The 17420-nt window shown below is 37.9% G+C and overlaps 1 protein-coding gene and 1 long non-coding RNA gene across 2 annotated transcripts in view; one reads left to right on the top strand and one right to left on the bottom strand.

Moving 5' to 3' along the window:
* The window catches only part of NSUN7 (NOP2/Sun RNA methyltransferase family member 7), a 111504-nt gene extending 101015 nt beyond the window's left edge, over nt 1–10489 (bottom strand). The window contains exons 1-2 of the mRNA XM_007496519.3: nt 10336–10489; nt 9488–9899 (exon numbers count right to left, since the gene is read on the bottom strand). Of these exons, the coding sequence (XP_007496581.1) occupies nt 9488–9800 (313 nt within the window). The 5' untranslated portion in view covers nt 9801–9899; nt 10336–10489. The remainder of the gene's footprint in view (nt 1–9487; nt 9900–10335) is intronic.
* Nucleotides 10490–10556: 67 nt separating this feature from the next.
* Nucleotides 10557–15428, top strand: LOC103096209 (uncharacterized). The gene is made up of 2 exons (XR_469013.2): nt 10557–10889; nt 15008–15428. It is a non-coding gene; the product is annotated as an uncharacterized LOC103096209 (long non-coding RNA).
* The last annotated feature ends 1992 nt before the right edge of the window (nt 15429–17420 follow it).

Raw genomic sequence — 17420 nt, 5'->3', positions numbered from 1 at the left:
TGAGACTTCCTTTCAAAAACCTATGGGATGCAGCCAAAGCAGTACTTGGGGGAAATTTATATTCTTTAGTTCATATATTAACAAATTAAAGGAGGACAGAGGTCAGTGAATTGGGCAGGCAAATTAAAAAACTAGAAAGCAAACAAATTAAAAATCCTCAGATGAAGACTAAATTAGAGATCCTAAAATCAAAGGAGAAATTAATAAAATTGAAAGTCAAAGAACTATTGATTTAATAGTTTTAATTATTTATTATTTTATTTATTTATTTATTTTATTTATTTATTAATAATTTAATAATAGAAGCTGGTACTTGAAAAAACAAATAAACAAAGAACTGGTCGGTCTAATTTTAAAAAGGAAAGAAGAAAACCAAATTGACAGTATCCAAGATGAAAAGGGAGACCTCACCTCTAATGAAGAGGAAATTAAGGCAATCATTAAAAACTATTATGCCCAATTATATGGCAACAAATATGCCAGTCTAGGTGATATGGATAAATATTTACAAAAATATAAATTGCCTAGACTAACAGAAGAAGAAATAGATTACCTAAACAACCCCATATCAGAAAAAGAAATTGAACAAGCCATCAAAGAACTCCCTAAGAAAAATCCCCAGGGCCTGATGGATTCACAAATAAATTCTATAAAACATTCAAAGAACAACTAATCCCAATATTATACAAACTATTTGACAGAATAAGCAAAGAAGGAGTTCTACCAAATTCATTCTACGACACAAACATGGTACTGATCCCAAAGCCAGGCAGGTCAAAAACAGAGAAAGGAAACTATAGACCAATCTCCCTAATGAATATAGATGCAAAAATCTTAAATAGGATACTAGCAAAAAGACTCCAGCAAGTCATCACAAGGGTCATCCACTATAACCAGGCAGGATTCATACCAGGAATGCAAGGATGATTCAATATTAGGAAAACCATCCACATAATTGACCATATTAACAAGCAAACTGACAAAAATCACATGATTATCTCAATAGATGCAGAAAAAGTCTTTGATAAAATACAACACCCATTCCTATTGAAAACACTAGAAAGTATAGGAATAGAAAGGCCTTTCGTTAAAAAAAATATATATATATGTATATATATATATATGTAAACCATCAGCAAACATCATCTGTGATGGGGATAAACTCGAAGCCTTCTCAATAAGATCAGAAGTGAAATAAGAATGCCCATTATCACCTCTATTCTTTAACATTGTAAGAGAAACACTAGCAATAGCAATTAGAGAAGAAAAAGAAATTGAAGGTATTAAAATTGGCAATGAGGAGACCAAGCTATCACTCTTTGCAGATGATATGATGGTTTACTTAAGGAATCCTAGAGAATCAACCAAAAAGTTACTCGAAATAATCAACAACTTTAGCAAAGTTGCAGGATACAAAATAAACCCGCAAAAGTCATCAGCATTTCTATATATCTCTAACCCATTTCAGCAGCAAGAATTAGAAAATGAAATACCATTCAAAATCACCTTAGACAATATAAAATACTTAGGAATCTATCTGCAGAGACAAACACAGGAACTATATGAACTCAACTACAAAATACTTTCCACACAGCTAAAACTAGATCTAAACAATTGGAAAAACATTGATTGCTCATGGGTGGGACGAGCTAACATAATAAAAATGCAATCCTGCCCAAATTAATTTACTTATTTAGTGCCATACCCATTGAACTACCAAAAAAATTTCTTTACTGAATTAGAAAAAACAATAACTAAGTTCATTTGGAAGAACAAAAGATCAAGGATATCCAGGGAAATCATGAAAAAAAATGCAAAGGAAGGAGGACTTGCAGTCCCAGATCTCAAACTATACTATAAAGCAGTGGTTATCAAAACAATTTGGTACTGGCTAAGAGACAAGAGGATCAGTGGAATAGACTTGGCGTAAATTATCTCAGCAAGACAGTTTATGACAAGCCCAAAGATCCAAGCTTTTGGGACAAAAACCCACTATTTGATAAAAACTGCTGGGAAAATTGGAAGACAGTGTGGGAGAGATTAGTTTTGGATCAACATCTCACACCCTACACCAAGATTAACTCAGAATGGGAGAATGACCTGAATATAAAGAAGGAAACTATAAGTAAATTAGGCAAACACAGAATAGTATACTTGTCAGATCATTGATAAAGGAAAGACTTTAAAACCAAGCAAGAGCTAGAAAAAAAATCACAAAATGTAAAATCAATAATTTTGATTACACAAATTTAAAAGTTTTTGTGCAAACAAAACTAATGCATCCAAAATTGGAAGGGAAGCAATAAATAGGGAAACAATCTTCATTACAAAAACATCTGACCAAGGTCTAATTACTCAAATTTATAAAGAGCTAAACCAATTGTACAAAAAAATCAAGCCATTCGATTTACAATGTCCCTGAACAACCTGCAGCGATCTACGAGGAAAAAAAAAACAAAACTATCCTCAAACAGAGGACAAACTGAGGGAGTAAAAACACTGAGGAAAAGCAACTGCCTGACTACAGAGGTTGAGGGGACATGATCGAGGAGAGACTCTAAATGAGCACCCTAATGCAAATACCAACAACAAGGAAATGGGTTCAGAGCAAGGACACATGTGATACCCAGACCAATCATGCCTCGGCTAGGGAAGGGCGGGGGGTGGGGGGAAGAAAAGAAAATGATCTGTTTCCAATGAACAATGTATGAAAATGACCAAATAAAATAATGTTTTAAAAACAAAAAAAAATCAAGCCATTCACCAATTGATAAATGGGCAAGGGACATGAATAGGCAATTTTCTGTCAAAGAAATCAAAACTATTAATAAGCACATGAAAAAGTGTTCTAAATATCTTATAATCAGAAAAATGCAAATCAAAACAACTCTGAGGTATCACCTCACACCTCACACAGCAAAGGAAAGTAATAAATGTTGGAGAGGATGTGGCAAAATTGCGACATTAATTCATTGCTGGTGGAGTTGTGAATTGATCCAACCATTCTGGAGGACAATTTGGAACTATGCCCAAAGGGCACTAAAAGACTGTCTGCCCTTTGATCCAGCCATAGCACTGCTGGGATTGTACCCCAAAGAGATAATAAGGAAAAAGACATGTACAAGAATATTCATAGATGTACTCTTTGTGGTGGCCAAAAATTGGAAAATGAGGGGATGCCCTTCAATTGGGGAATGGCTGAACAACTTGTGGTATATGTTGGTGATGGAATACTATTGTGCTAAAAGGAATAATGAACTGGAGGAATTCCATGGGAATTGGAACAGCCTCCAAGAATTGATGCAGAGTGAGAGGAGCAGAACCAGGAAAACATTGTACACAAAGACTGATACACTGTGGTACAATCGAATGTAATGGACTTCCCCATTAATGGCAATGCAGTGATCCTAAACAACTTGGAGGAATCTACAAGAAAAACCACTATCCACATTCAGAGGAAACACTGTGGGAGTAAAAACACCAAAGAAAAACAACTGCTTGATTACATGGGTTGAAGGGATATGGTTGGGGATGTAGACTCTTAAACGAACATCCTAGTGCAAACAACATGGAAATTGGTTCTGATGAAAGACACAAGTAATACCCAATGAAATTGCCTGTTGGCTGCAGAAAGGGTGGGTGGAGGGGAGCGAGGGAAATAAAGTGATTGTTGTAACCGGAAAATAAAAATAAATTAAATAAATAAATTAAAATCTAAGTTTAAATTTTGTTATATATTACTGAAAACAGTAAAAATGCTGACTTGCTTGAAGTCATAGCTCTTCTATTTAAGTTCCAGCTTTTAGTTAACAAAAACAGGGATAATAAGGAAATAAGGCAATATCATAAGTCATAGCATTGGCAGAAATTTGGAGGCCATCCATTGCAACAAGAACCCCCTTCTACTACACATACAAGAAGTCATGAGTCTTTGCTTGAAAATTCCCAGTAAGGAAAAATTCACTCCCTCCTGAAGCAACCCATTTCATTTTGGAATAACTCTAGAAATGGAGTTCTTAACTTGGATATGTGACCTTGAATGGGAAAAAAAAATGACACCTTTATTTTTTGCTAACTTCTAACTGAAATTTACATTTCTTTCAATTATGAATGCAGGTTCAACAATCATTAGTCTGTGTGGAAGTACTGCCAAAGGGGGTCCACGACAGAAAAAAAAAAGATTTAAGAATCAGAGTTAGTGTTTCCTTGAGGCTTCCATTCACAAGGAAGACATACTGACTGACCAGCACTCATATTCTTGTTCCAAGCAACCTCTGAAGTTCACAGCACATCAAATAATTATCTAGATCTCCAGTAGAAATGAGCTTCTGCCCCAGAATTGCAGAAGAGGTCAGCCAGAAGTTCAAGGGCAGTAGGAAAGGGAGCTGATCTACCAAAACTATGGATAGCAAGGATAGCTGCCCAGCCTCCTAGAGATAGCCTGGAATTCATTCAGAAAGTACTGTCTCCACAGTGGAAGACTACCCCTGAGAAAGCCCCAAGTTAGTCAGAAACACCCAGGTTAATGATCTTGGAATCTCCACCAAGTGGCAACAGGAAGTGAACCCAGGACTGCCTAGGCTTTCTTGAGATATCAGAGAGTACCCTCAAATTCTAGCACTCTGAGCCTCAAAGATCCAAGAAGGCCAAACCTGGGGAGGTCATGGAAGTTGGCACCAAGAGCCATAGGAAAGAATAATAAAAAGGGTCAATTGCTTTACCCAAAACTGCATCAACCTATAGAATAAATCAAAGAAAACACTTCACAGTATCAAAAATTATTGCAAATATAGAAATCTAAAGGAAGAATGAATAACATTTGAAAAGGATTAGGGGTTCAAGGAGTGAACATAAAAGAAACCTGTAACAGAAAACAATAAAGGAAGATTGAACACATGCATACAGTTTGGTGTAGAAATGATACATCAGACTCAAAGCGAAACAAGCAGGGATGGGAGGGGGTAGTCCTTAAGAGGGAAGTGAATAACCATTGGCAAAACCAATTTCCTGAGTTAAGGAATTAAAAGATAGAAGGAAAGGAGGAAGAAAAGCAAAAAAACTAACAACTGAGGGGGGAAGGGTAGAGACATACATTATCTCTTACACAATTGGGAAATGGAATATAACAGTATGATGCTATAAGAAATGACAACAAAGAGACAACTGAGGGCGGAGTCAAGATGGAGGTGTAGAGGCAGCAAAAGTTCAGACCTCTGAAAACCCTTCCTAACCAATTAAAAATCAAATGCTCCTAGGGGACTGAAAAACCAAATCTAACAACAGTACAGAGCTAAGGAACCCTCCTGTTGGACTCAGCTTAAAAGGTTCGTCCCCAGAAAGCCTGAAGGAAGAATGAAGGACCTCTCCCCCACCCACAGTACTGAGCCTCCAGCAGTGGCTAGAATCTCTGGGCAGGCAAGGGCACCAGTCTAGAGGGAGTACTTTGTGGGCGAAGCAGTGACAGACTCAGGGCTTTGATCACAGTGGGGAGGGGAGGGCAGCTGGAGGAAAACCTCCAAGAAGGCAAACTCCAAGAATTGCAGCTGAGACACTCCATATTGCCCCTCCTCTTTCCTGAGGTTTTGGACTCAGGGCACCTCCAAGCCCTTCAAGTTCAACTCTGCATGGCTTAATCTGATCCAGCTTTCAGAGGGCCAGGAAGCTCAAGCTCCAACACCCCTCCCCCATAGACTTCTCTGAGAGCCTTGCTAAACTCCAAGGGTGAAGGTTGACAGAAAAGCCCAAACCCACAGATCCAACACATTATGAAAGGAGCAAGAGTGCAGGCAACTACAGGGGGGAAAGAAGGGGCAAATATGAGCAAAAAAAAGACAGAAAAAGAAAAAGAAATGACAACAAAGAGGTGAATTCAGAGAGAAACTCTTTCGAATAGTATAAACTGATACAGAGTGAAGTCAGTGGAACCACAACAATTTCTACAAGGCCAGCCTTATTGTACAGAAAAACCACCTTGAAAAGCTTAAAACTTTGATTAAGGCAATTTACCACCTATGTCTCCAGAAAAACCTATGATGAAACATGTTTCTCACTCCCAACAGAGAGGGGTTGGAAAAAATGTACAGAAAGAGATACATTTTTTAATGTGTTTTTTTTCTTGACTATGGGTTGTTGTTTTTTATTGCAGAGCTTTTATTTTCCTCTTGATTTTTATTTGTAGGAGGTGGGGTTAGCAATAGCAATTTTTAAAAAAAGAGGTCCATGATAATATTTTGTAAAATGCAAAGAAGTTAAGAAAGCACAGACAAACAGAATAGTTTTGAAAGTAACATAAATAATTTATTATTTTTTAAAAGTATACAGTATGAGGCATATCAAATACTCTTTTATGTTCTGCTGCATGATAGAAATACTTTTAGTGTTTAAATTCAGAATAAAAATTTTTTCCCAAAAAAAAGCCAAAATCATCTTCTCTATAGTCTCTACTCATTCTTTCTAGTTCTGCCATCTAAGTCCAGAACTGTCTAATAGTTCTGAATGTCTAATTTCATATCTAATCGTTCCTTAAGACAGCCTTCAAAAGACATGGAGATAGCCTATCATGTTCTCCCACTTCCAGGCTCCCCTTCTTTAGCCTCCTAAAGATGTCCAATTCTTTCAACTGCTCCTCTTTATGGCATGATATCAAAAGTCTTCATATTTCCTGTTGCTCTCCTCTAGACTTTACCGAACTTATTAGTGTTCTTCCTAAAAAGTGGCAGAACCAGGAACTGAATACAATATTCTGAATATGGTCTGACAAGAGCAGAATCACTAGTCCTAAAAAAGGCCCTTCAATTCCACCTATTATTAGCTTTTCTGCTGACTTTTTGATACTGTTGGTTTATACTAAGCTTACAATTTAGTAAAATCAGATTAAATGCTTTCTGGCCAAGCTTTTTCCAGCCCCTACTTTATTTTCTGAATCCATGAACAAAACAGTGCATTTATCCCTACAATCTACAGTCCAGTATATCTCTGAGTTTAAATGGAATAGGGTTCAATTTTAGAAACTTCTAGCAAAAAGAACTTTTTTAAAGTGTCTCTAGTAATATAAGAATTTCATTTTCATCTTTGTTTCTAGAGAGAGGACAAAGTGTCTTTAGTTCTTATGTAAGCACCCAGGCTAACAAAATAAATTATCACACAGTTTCCCAGGGTAGGATCAGTTCATACCTTAGCAAAAAGTCAATAAGATTCACATTTTCCCTGACAAATAGGATTCAGGAATATCTACACCTAAGCAGATCTACATCCTTATTAAGTTTTGAAAGATTTAAATTAATATCCAATAAATCAAAGTATTATATTTTATAAGATTTATTAATAATCACTTGAAGCAGAAAAAACACAAGAACAAAAGTAAAAACCTGAGTAAAGACACGAGAAAAATTCTCCTGCCTGGGACTCACCCCACCTCCACAAACCATGATCCAGAAAAAAAGCTCGAGAGGCCAGAGCTACACAAAACATATACTTCCTACATTAGCACATAACATGAGAAGAAACATGGAATGCTGGGAGAGAGAGCCCTGGGGTTCAAAATTCTAATTGTACAGTTTCATCTTATTAGATTTGGTTAATTCTGCATAATTTTGGATCCTGTTTGTGTCACTAAACCTGTTTACTCTTAACTGCAACTTTAATATGCCAATTATGCCTTCATCCAAGTCATATTGGTTATCTTTTATGTTAAAAGATCAAGAAAAGTGTCCTGTGGCTTTGCACTAGAGATAAATTTAACTGTATTATTATCTAGTCCAAATATCTCCATATCTATTTTTTTTAAGTCACAGAAATTTTATTGGAGACAAACACAGAGCTGTGGCAAAGTGATCCCTGAGCGCATATTGGCTGCTCTTCAGGGCTGGGCTGAAGTAGGAAGGGCCTTGGGCATGGAACTAGTTCTGCCCTACTCCTAGCACCACAAGGTGAAGGCTGTGCCCAGAGTCCAGTCTACTACCAACAGGACCAGAGTACAACCACCCCACCCCTCCACCTGCCCCAGGAATTTGGGATGGAGTGTGGTAGGGGAAAGAGGAGTTAGAGCCCCAATACAAAATATAAAATACACTCTGGGAGCTCAAGGGAGTATAGGTCAAAGTTAGCCCTGCCATCCATCCCCAGGGACACAGTCAGTGGGACTCAATTCTTCCCTAGGAGTCCAGGGCTGGGCAACACAAGAATATCATTAAAAAAAAACTGAAAAAAATTTAAATGGAAAAAAAGAACTAATGTAGATTTCAGGAAGACATAGGCTTAAGATATATAAAATAATATATAAAAACTAAAGGGAAATTACAAATGCTAAAATTAATGCCATGGCATTTTTCCTATAAAAATATATTAAATTTGTGTTCAAATTTGGGCTATATTATGTCTGTAGACCACTAAAGCTATTTGGTGATGTTTAAGCAATCAGTAAGATTAGTAAAACACTGGGATTAAGGAAACAGTACCATCAATGTCTTAGAAAATATTCAGAGAAACAAAATTGTAATGACAGATTTTAAAAAATAAACATATCAGAGCTTACATGTATTACTCCAACAATATTATCATTGCTCAAAGTATTTTAGAATGTCAATTTGCTAGGGACAGCTAGGTGGCAATTAGATGGTTCAGTGGAATGAGAACCAGGCCCAGTGATGGGGGTTCAAACCCCACCTCATACACTTCCTAGCTGTGTGACCCTGGGCAAATTACTTAACCCCTATTGCCTCTAGTCCTTACAACTCTTCTGCCTTAGATCCAATGCACAGTATTGATTCTAAGACTAAAGCTAAGAGTTTTAAAAAAGAGAATATCAATTTACTAGCCTCAAAAATCAATTTTAAAACTTTTCTAATCACATTTCCATCTAAATACAACCAGACTTTCTAGGGTCTAAGAATATAGCATTTTGAAAAATCAAATTCACCTTCAAAGACTTTAAAGATTTTTATCTACAAATGATATTTAAAAGAGCACACTCTGAAAGCCATTCTAAAAAGTATGTTATTTTAAAAAGTAGCATTATGTAAATATATGTGATAGATATATGTATGTGAATCTATGTATGTACACACACACATATACATACCCTAGTCCTTTGTATATACATTATGAGCTCTGAAGGGGGGAAAATTTCCCTGGAATGGATGCAGTTACTTACTATTAATTGTTAGTCAACTTTATAACTACATCATATATGTAAGTTCCTAGCATAGAATTTCACAAGTAAGATGAGAAATGATACAAAAATACAGAGAAAAGGGAGAAGTACACTTAGGGGAAGTAAGCAATATTTTAAAATACAGACATGCTTCATCGAGAAAACTATTGTCCCCTGGAATTGCCCTTATTTCCCATTTCAGTGGAACTGCCAAGAATTCTCTTGAAAACTTGCAAACTGACTTAAGACACACTTCAGTCAAAGGAGGTCATCATTCACACTCCTAAAAATCTGTTATCCATTTCTCCAACACCTTGAAATCCTGTTTCTACTTACATTTCAGAGCACTGAAAGCTAGTTCATAGGATAAACGCTGGGATTGCTCATCTTCAAAATCCGGCAAGGACAGCACTGGCTCATTGCCATACCTTACCAAAACTTTGTCCGGTGCCTTTTCAATTTTAATGCCCTGAAAAATATTAGCTGCCTTTATATAAACAGTATCCTGATAGCCATTTTTTTCATTTAAACTTATTCCACTCTTTTCTTTGGATCCCAAATCTTCCGTCTGTTCTAGGGAAGTGATTTTTGATATTTCATTTTTTATTTCTTCTTCGGAAAACTCCAGTTCATTTGTAGAGTTCAGCATACTTCCCCGTAATTAAATAAGTAAAATAAGCTTGAATGACTTATGATTAATTTATGAATCCATGAGTGATGGTTTTTCCCCGCATGCTGATCATGGTCTCTGCGGAGGAAGAAAAGGGATATCCGTCAGTCAAACCGCCCTCTATGCCCCATTGGACGGGGTTCGGGGCGGGGGCGGGGGTGGGGGTTGCTTGGCTCTCATCTAGGGCTTTCTCTGGAAAAAAGGACCTTTTCTCTCGAGCATATGAGGGTAGCAAGTGGTAGTCAGTTATTAAAACTAGGAGGTGCAACCCAAGCCTTCTTCCCCAATTTCACGGCGTGGAAGGATAAAAGAGGGGATCAAACGGAGGGGACGAGGAGCCCAACCCATTCGGAGCCTCTTTACTCCCAGAGCCCAGCCGCCAGCCTGCCCTCTTGCCCCCAGGCTGGGCTCTCCAAGGGGTCGGATGAGGGTTGCCCAGGAAGTGGGGAACGTCCTTTCCGGTTGAAAGTGGATAAAAGTTGAGGTGGATAAAAATGAGAAGAGCTACCCTTACCCACAGGGGGTAGATGGCGAGGCTTCCCCAGCTAGCGGGGTAGATGGTGTTTTACCCCAAAGAGGGGTGAGGTACTAACTCTACTCCGGGTAAGGGCAGGAGGATACTACAACAGGTGGAGGGCGAAGACAATCACAGTCACAGTAGCTAGGGCCGCTCCCCTGCCTCAATTGCCTCGGGACACGGAAGAGGCGGGGCCCCAGCCCCTCCCCCGCATTGCGCGCGGCCCCACAATCCCTCCGCCCCACCCCTCAGACCCCGGCGAGAGGGACCCGGGGAGTCCGTTTCATTCAAATATAGAAGGTGCCAATGCGTTCTTCTGCCCAGGAGCAAAGCGCCCACGCTTTGGTCTGCTAGTCCCTCTGCTGGGTGAACCTCCAAACTCTGGAGACCTCGTACTATATCATGGTACCTTTGCGTCTCGAGAAGCTGAAGGAAACGGAAGAATAAGGGAATACAGCAGAGGACAGACTGTCTCAAGGACTAGGTTCCCCCTTCTCAGAGGAAATCGTACGGTCTGACGCCTGGATCTCCATAGTAACGAGGCGGGGCGGGTGAGCTCTCCTGGGCTGGGATGACCGAAGCTGGTGGAGTTCTTCACGCTGTCTTCTTCCTTCTTCGGAGTGCTAGCGTTTCTGCTACATGTCGGCTTCCCCCACTTCCCTTTCCTCTTTCCTTTCCTTATCCCACAATTCTCTCCATTCCTCCATCCTTCCTTCGCTCCTTTCTCCCCTAATAAGATATTTAGATACTTCTAGGGAAATACCAGAAGCCTAAGCCCTTACGTAGTGACCCTTAACCTTCTTTCACACATATAAGATAGACTCGTGAGTCCCTCATTCTCTGGCCCAAAGTACAAGCTCCATCATCAATCTTAACCCACTTCCTGCCCCTGTGGAGTGTCCACGGTAATGTTTAAAAATCTCCTGGACAGCTGGACCAAGTCTTAAAAATTCCTGATAGCAATGGATATTGTATCATGGGGTGAAAACTTTTGTTGCTGTTGGTGTTATAACTTTTTTTCCTAGTATCTTCTGATACTAGAATCTTATTTGACTATTCATTTAAGGTGTTAATATTTATATCTTAATTTTATCTGTTTGAGGACTACCTTATGTATATGATCCTTTGTGAATTTCAGATCTGGAAGAAATACTTGTGGAAATAAAGTTTTAGAATCATCAAAAAAAAAAAATTCCTGATAGCAGAATAGGGGTTGAGGTAATATTTGTTGAATAAATGAGCACCAATTAAAAAAAAAAAGTTGAGGTGGATAAAAATGATCTATTGTTCATTCTTCCCCGCCCCCAATGTAATATATGTAAAATATTAATATAATGTAAAGTATTAAATGTGTATTCCAAACCCTACCTTCTAATAATCCTTTCTTATTTCTGGGTAGCCCATCAGCTGCCTTTTCTTCCTCTGTAACAACTCCCTAATATGAACCCTTTTCTTAACTCACTCTTAGGGGAGGTGTCCTCCTCATCTCTCACCTTATTATTGTCTCAGCTTCTTAGTTGTATCCTAGACTTCATCTCCACACTGCAATGCATCCTCCCTGAAAAGCTGCCAAAGTGTATTTAGTAATTCGGATCTGACCATGAGGCTTGAGAAATCGACAAATTATAGTAGTTCCCTATCGTCCCTGTTTGGCTTTTTCATGCCCTTCATAACCCACTATCAATCTATCTTCCCAATCACATTATAAATTACTCTCTATCCAGCACGCTATAGTCTAGTCAAATTGTCCTCCCCAGTTCCTCATCACATCTCCATTCCTTGCCACCTTTTGCTCTGGTCCTCTCCCATACTTGGAATGTACTTCCCCCCCCCCCCTTTTCCATCACATAGACACAACTCTAGCAGTCTTTCCAGATCCCACCACCGAATTACAAGAGCCCGTTCTCTGAAACCACCTTGTTTTTAAAAATGTTTATGTATAAATTATTTACATGTTTTCTCCCACATAAAATGTAAACTCCTTGAGGGCAGTGATGGCTTAATATATTTTTATCTTTGTGTCTTGGGTAGCTAATTCAATATCTGGAAAATAAAAGGAAATTAATAAATATTTGGTTGGCCAACTCATATCATTGCAAGTATATAAAAGCCTAGAGATTTATAGAACTAAGCCGCTTATCCACCAGGTTTTAAGGGGTTCAAGGGATATCCAAAGACTAAAATGAAACCAATCCCTGACTTCAAGGAGCTTACATTCTTCTGGAACCACACTTATAGGTTAAATGTTTTCTCAACACTGGGATGGTGCTATGGGCATTGAAGAGGACTACAGGTTTTAACTGTATATCTAATTTTTGAGAACTCTTGATCCAAATCTGAGTTTCTTAATGCCATCAAAGGAAGTCTGGAACTGATACAGATATTTAAGTATATGTGTATCCTTACTGAACAATTATATAAACCAGTCTTTGAAAATCAAATGAAACAAGGTTGGGGCATTTTGTAAACTGAATGTGGAAGTTAAGGACTTATAGTTTTTAATCTCCAAGTTGGATGTTCAAATATTGAAAAATTACCTTTTTATCTTTTACCATATCAATTTTATCTATTTCCAATGGCCTCTAAATCCCTGAACTTCAGCAGCAGGAACCATAAAGTCTTTTGAACTGACTTTCATGTCAGTTGGAATACTCTACCTAATCTTATAGATCTTCCTTATTTTCTCTTGTCTTCCATCTGTGTAGCCATTGTAAAAATTAAAATTAAATCTCAATAATAATATTATATTTTAAGAGATTTATTAAGGATCAAGGAATAAAGAAGATACAAAATAAAGATCACGTGTCCATGGTTGGTTAGCCATTTTTTTAGTCAACCCCACTCACCACCATCAATGCTGATTCTACATCCCAGAAAGCAGGAGCCTCCAAAGCCCACGCCCTTTATCCTCTGTCTACAGGAAGTACATAATGACAAGAAGTCAGTGGGCTCTTGGGATATGTAGTTCTTTTTTAGGGTAACAGATTTTCAATCATACACCATGAAAATGTACTAGATTACATACTGAAAAATAGATGAAAAAAATGTTAAAGTAATATGAAAAGTGAGTTAAAAAATAACACTTTTTGACTTAGCTATTAAGGCTTTTTCTAAAATGTATTTTTAATGTCAAGATTAACATTTATCAAGCTAAAATCAATTACAAAGAAAATATGTTATAGTTTTTGTTGTTGTTGTTTTTTAATGAAAGGGGAGGTCATGGGGGGGTGGGGGTCTAGAGGTGGTACATGCCCATAGTCCCTGCCTACTATTGGAGAGATTTAGGCTGGTGGAGCACTTGAGCCTGGGCCTATTAGGTGTCTGTGCTATACCTGGCACCAATATTGTGAGCCCCAAGTCAAGAAGCTACCTAAGAAAGAAAAAATTGGTCCAGTTCAAAAACTGAGCAGGTCAAAGATTCAGAGCTATGGAAACTATCCATTAAAGACTCTGTACTTCCATTCTGGGTGAGGTAGAGAGACCCAGTTTCTAAATAACCAAATACACAAATAATTATATACTGTACATACATATGCATATTACATAAATAAATATCCATAGTAATTTGGCAACTTCATTTTGGCCATCAAAAAAAGTATCTAGAAAGGAAGGAGAAAGAAATAAGCATTTATTAAGAACCAACTACATGCCAAAGAATTGCTAAGTGCTTTGCAAACATTATCTCACCTAATCCTCATAACAACCTTGGGAGGAAGTTGCTATTATCCTAATTCTACAGTTAAGGAAACTGAGGTAGAGCTTAAATGACTTGAGTAGGGCCACATAGCTAAGAAGTATCTAAAGCTGGATTTGAACTCAGATCTTCCTGACTCTGGAACAGTGCTAAGTATGTTTCAATAAATAGAGACTGAATATATGTTCTATAAATTTACTACAAAGTAGGGCAGCTAGGTATCTCAGTGGATAGAAAGCCAGACCAGGAGACAGAATTCAAATTTGGTCTCAGACACTTCCTAGCTGTGTGATCCTGGCAGGTCATTTAATTCCTATCGCCTAGACCTTATCTTTTTCTGTCTTGGGACCAATACTTAGTACTGATTCTAAGACAGAAGGTAAGGGTATTTAAAAAAAAAAAACTTTAATATAAAGTTTCAGATTTAGACTAAGATGAAATAACCAAATTTACTTGAACTCAATCTTTTAAATGAAAACTTTTAGAATAAAAAAGCTACATAGTAATAGATTCATTTTTCATGTCTATAATTTTTTGTAACTGCTGATAGTAGAAAGACAAAACTTATTTTCCTAGCCTTTCAACTTCCATTCATATAAACTAGAATTAAGTTTCATGTTTTGTTTAGTAGTCTCCTCTATAATGTTATGGAAACAGTATTGTTCTGTACAGAATACTCAATTTACTCTCTTATGCAACTGGATTATTATATATGCCAACTAAATATAAGGTATAATAACAATAGATAAAATTAAATAATTCAGTAGTTACAGTTAATCCAACTTCATTGGCCAAATTCATCCAAAAATAGAGTACTAAAATGGATATTAGTAAATTTCTAAGATTCTAAAATTGAGAAGAATATAATGATCAACCTTTAACAGAGGAAAGTTTTCTCAAAGGAGAGTTCCCTATTATCAATGAAATTCTCAGACTAACACACATCCTTTTTCTCTCTCTTTTTTTTATTTCCAGGTGAAAAACACAATTATTAGGGTGGACTACGCCAGAGTTCTTATCATCCTAGAACTACATGACATGAGAATTTGTGCAATTTATTCATAATAATTCAACCCCACTCCTGGATAAATAGTGCTCTCTCAAAGGATCTCATGACTGCTAAATCCAAAGGACTTTTCTTTTTTGACCTACCTTTATTTGACACAGCTGATTACACCCTAGGACACCCAGACACTTGGTCTTCCCTGACTTTTCCCAATTCTTCTATTCCTGGTTTCCTACCTGTTTGACCACTCTTAGTCACCTTACTGGATCATCATCATCTATAGTCTGCCCTCTAGGTGTAGATGGTGAAACAATAGTTCTTTGATGTGCCCTCATAAGAATCAATGTTAATATCTATTTGATTAAAATTTCCCAGAGTAAGAAATGGAAAGAGTTGAGAGGGGGTATGTGAATTTTGCAATGGCAGGTTGGAAATGATGGCAGGGAAAGAACATAGTTGGGTCTGGGACTAGATAGATAGGGTACAGCCTAACCAATTTGGATAGCCTAGTCTCAGGGCCTGATCCCTGGAAGTTCAATGAGACAATTGCTAGTTTGAATTGAACTGTTTTTTATGCTGTTCCCATATGTTAGTATAGTCATTATATATATCGATTCCCTTACATCTGCTTTCTTTGCTCCACACTGATTTACCCAAGTCAGACTCCCTTGTTTCCCTGAATTCTTCACAGTGGTCATTTTTTCTTGGGCAGCAATACTGAAGGCTGCTAGGTGGCATAGTAAACAGACCCAAGATTTGGCATCAAGAACTCAACTAGGTATTTGTCTTTGGCCAACTCAACTTGTCTCAGTCAGTTCTTATCTGTTAAGAGGGAAGAATAATAGCCATTTCACTCAGGGTTTTTGTATCAAATGAAATAATATATATGAAGTACTTTGAAAACCTTTAAGTACTATCTAATTACTTGATGATTTTATATTGCATTTTCTGCATACATCAAAATTTGTTCACCAATTCTCCAATTGATATCATTTCCAGTTTTTGCTACCACCAAATTATCAGTAGATTATACATCAGTCCATTTTTCCCAACTTATTTTGCATTGCTCCCACTTATCTCTGTGGCCCATACAAAAGAGCTCTACTTGTTCTTCTAATGTAATTTCATCTCCAGCCTCTTGTGTTGGTCCAGGATGTCCTCCTTACCTGTCATGCCTTCCTTACACACCTCTGAGGCCTCTTAGAATTTCTAGCTTCTTTCAAAGCTCAGCTCAGGAATAACCTCCTTTTATGACATCCCCTCTCCCCCAACTAAAGTTAAGTTTAATTTGTACACTGTACTTTGCATTTATTTATCGGTGTATTTGTGGTATCTAACTAGTAGAATGTAAGTTCCTCAAGATCTGGAACCATTTGTTTATCCAACGTGCTTAGCACCAAGTGCCACAGGGATCTATTAATACTGTTTTTATTAAATAGTTTAATCAATAATTTAGATTATTTGAATGTCAAATTTGTTCATAACAAGAAGGAGGAAGGAAGGAAGGAAAGCTAATGGATAGCTTAGTGGCACAGTGCATAGAGCACTGGGCCTGGCATGAGCACATCCTAAATTCAAATTTGGCCTCGGACACTTACTAGCTATATGACCTTGGACAAGTCACTTAACTCAGTCCCCCTCAGTTTCCTTGCCTATAAAATGGAAAGAATAATTGCACCTACCTCCCAGGTGTAATATTTATAGCAGAAATATGGGGGATTGAAAAAACAGGGAATACAGAAGGTTTGTAGCAGGGAATGGATGAGTTGAAGGGTGAGAGGGAATATGGCTGCCGGTGAGGCAAAGGAGAGAGATGCCCCTGCCAAGAGGCTATATTTTGAACAAAATGGAGTGTCAAAGAAATGAGCCACTTATGATAGCCTGCGGGGATGTCTTCTCGCTGGATTTCTGCCGAAGTTGCCCCAGAGCAGGTAAACACGGACCCTCCTGAGGGACAAGCCTTTCCCCAGAATTTGGTCACCCAGCAGGGGTCTGATAAGGAACATTTGTAATTGGATAACTAAACTGAGGTTCAGCTCCCTCTATGCCCCAGAAAAGATAGTCCAGTTATCTGACTGTGATATTGAAATAAGATAAATTTTAATAACCAGTTCAGATTGGAGAGGTATCAGGGAAAAGGGAAGAGGGATGTCCCTAAATAAGGTTGGAGTCTTTCTTATCTTTGGAGCTGAGGCCAGGCCTCACAGACTGGTGGAGGGTTTCTCTTATTCCTCTCTATACTATATCTGTGCTAGTTTTCTTAATTTAAAATCATAGCAGTAGACAGCAAGCAACAAGAAAAGTTAAGACTTTCAGAGCTGGTTGGGCCTGTTTCTTCTGGCTGAAGAAAATAGAGGCGCTCTATCCAGACTGGGAAGCCAA

Source organism: Monodelphis domestica, chromosome 6, assembly GCF_027887165.1.
Source record: "Monodelphis domestica isolate mMonDom1 chromosome 6, mMonDom1.pri, whole genome shotgun sequence".
Lineage (NCBI taxonomy): Eukaryota > Metazoa > Chordata > Mammalia > Didelphimorphia > Didelphidae > Monodelphis > Monodelphis domestica.
The sequence above is the reverse complement of the archived record's forward strand: the minus strand, read 5'-3'. Positions and strand labels throughout refer to the sequence as shown.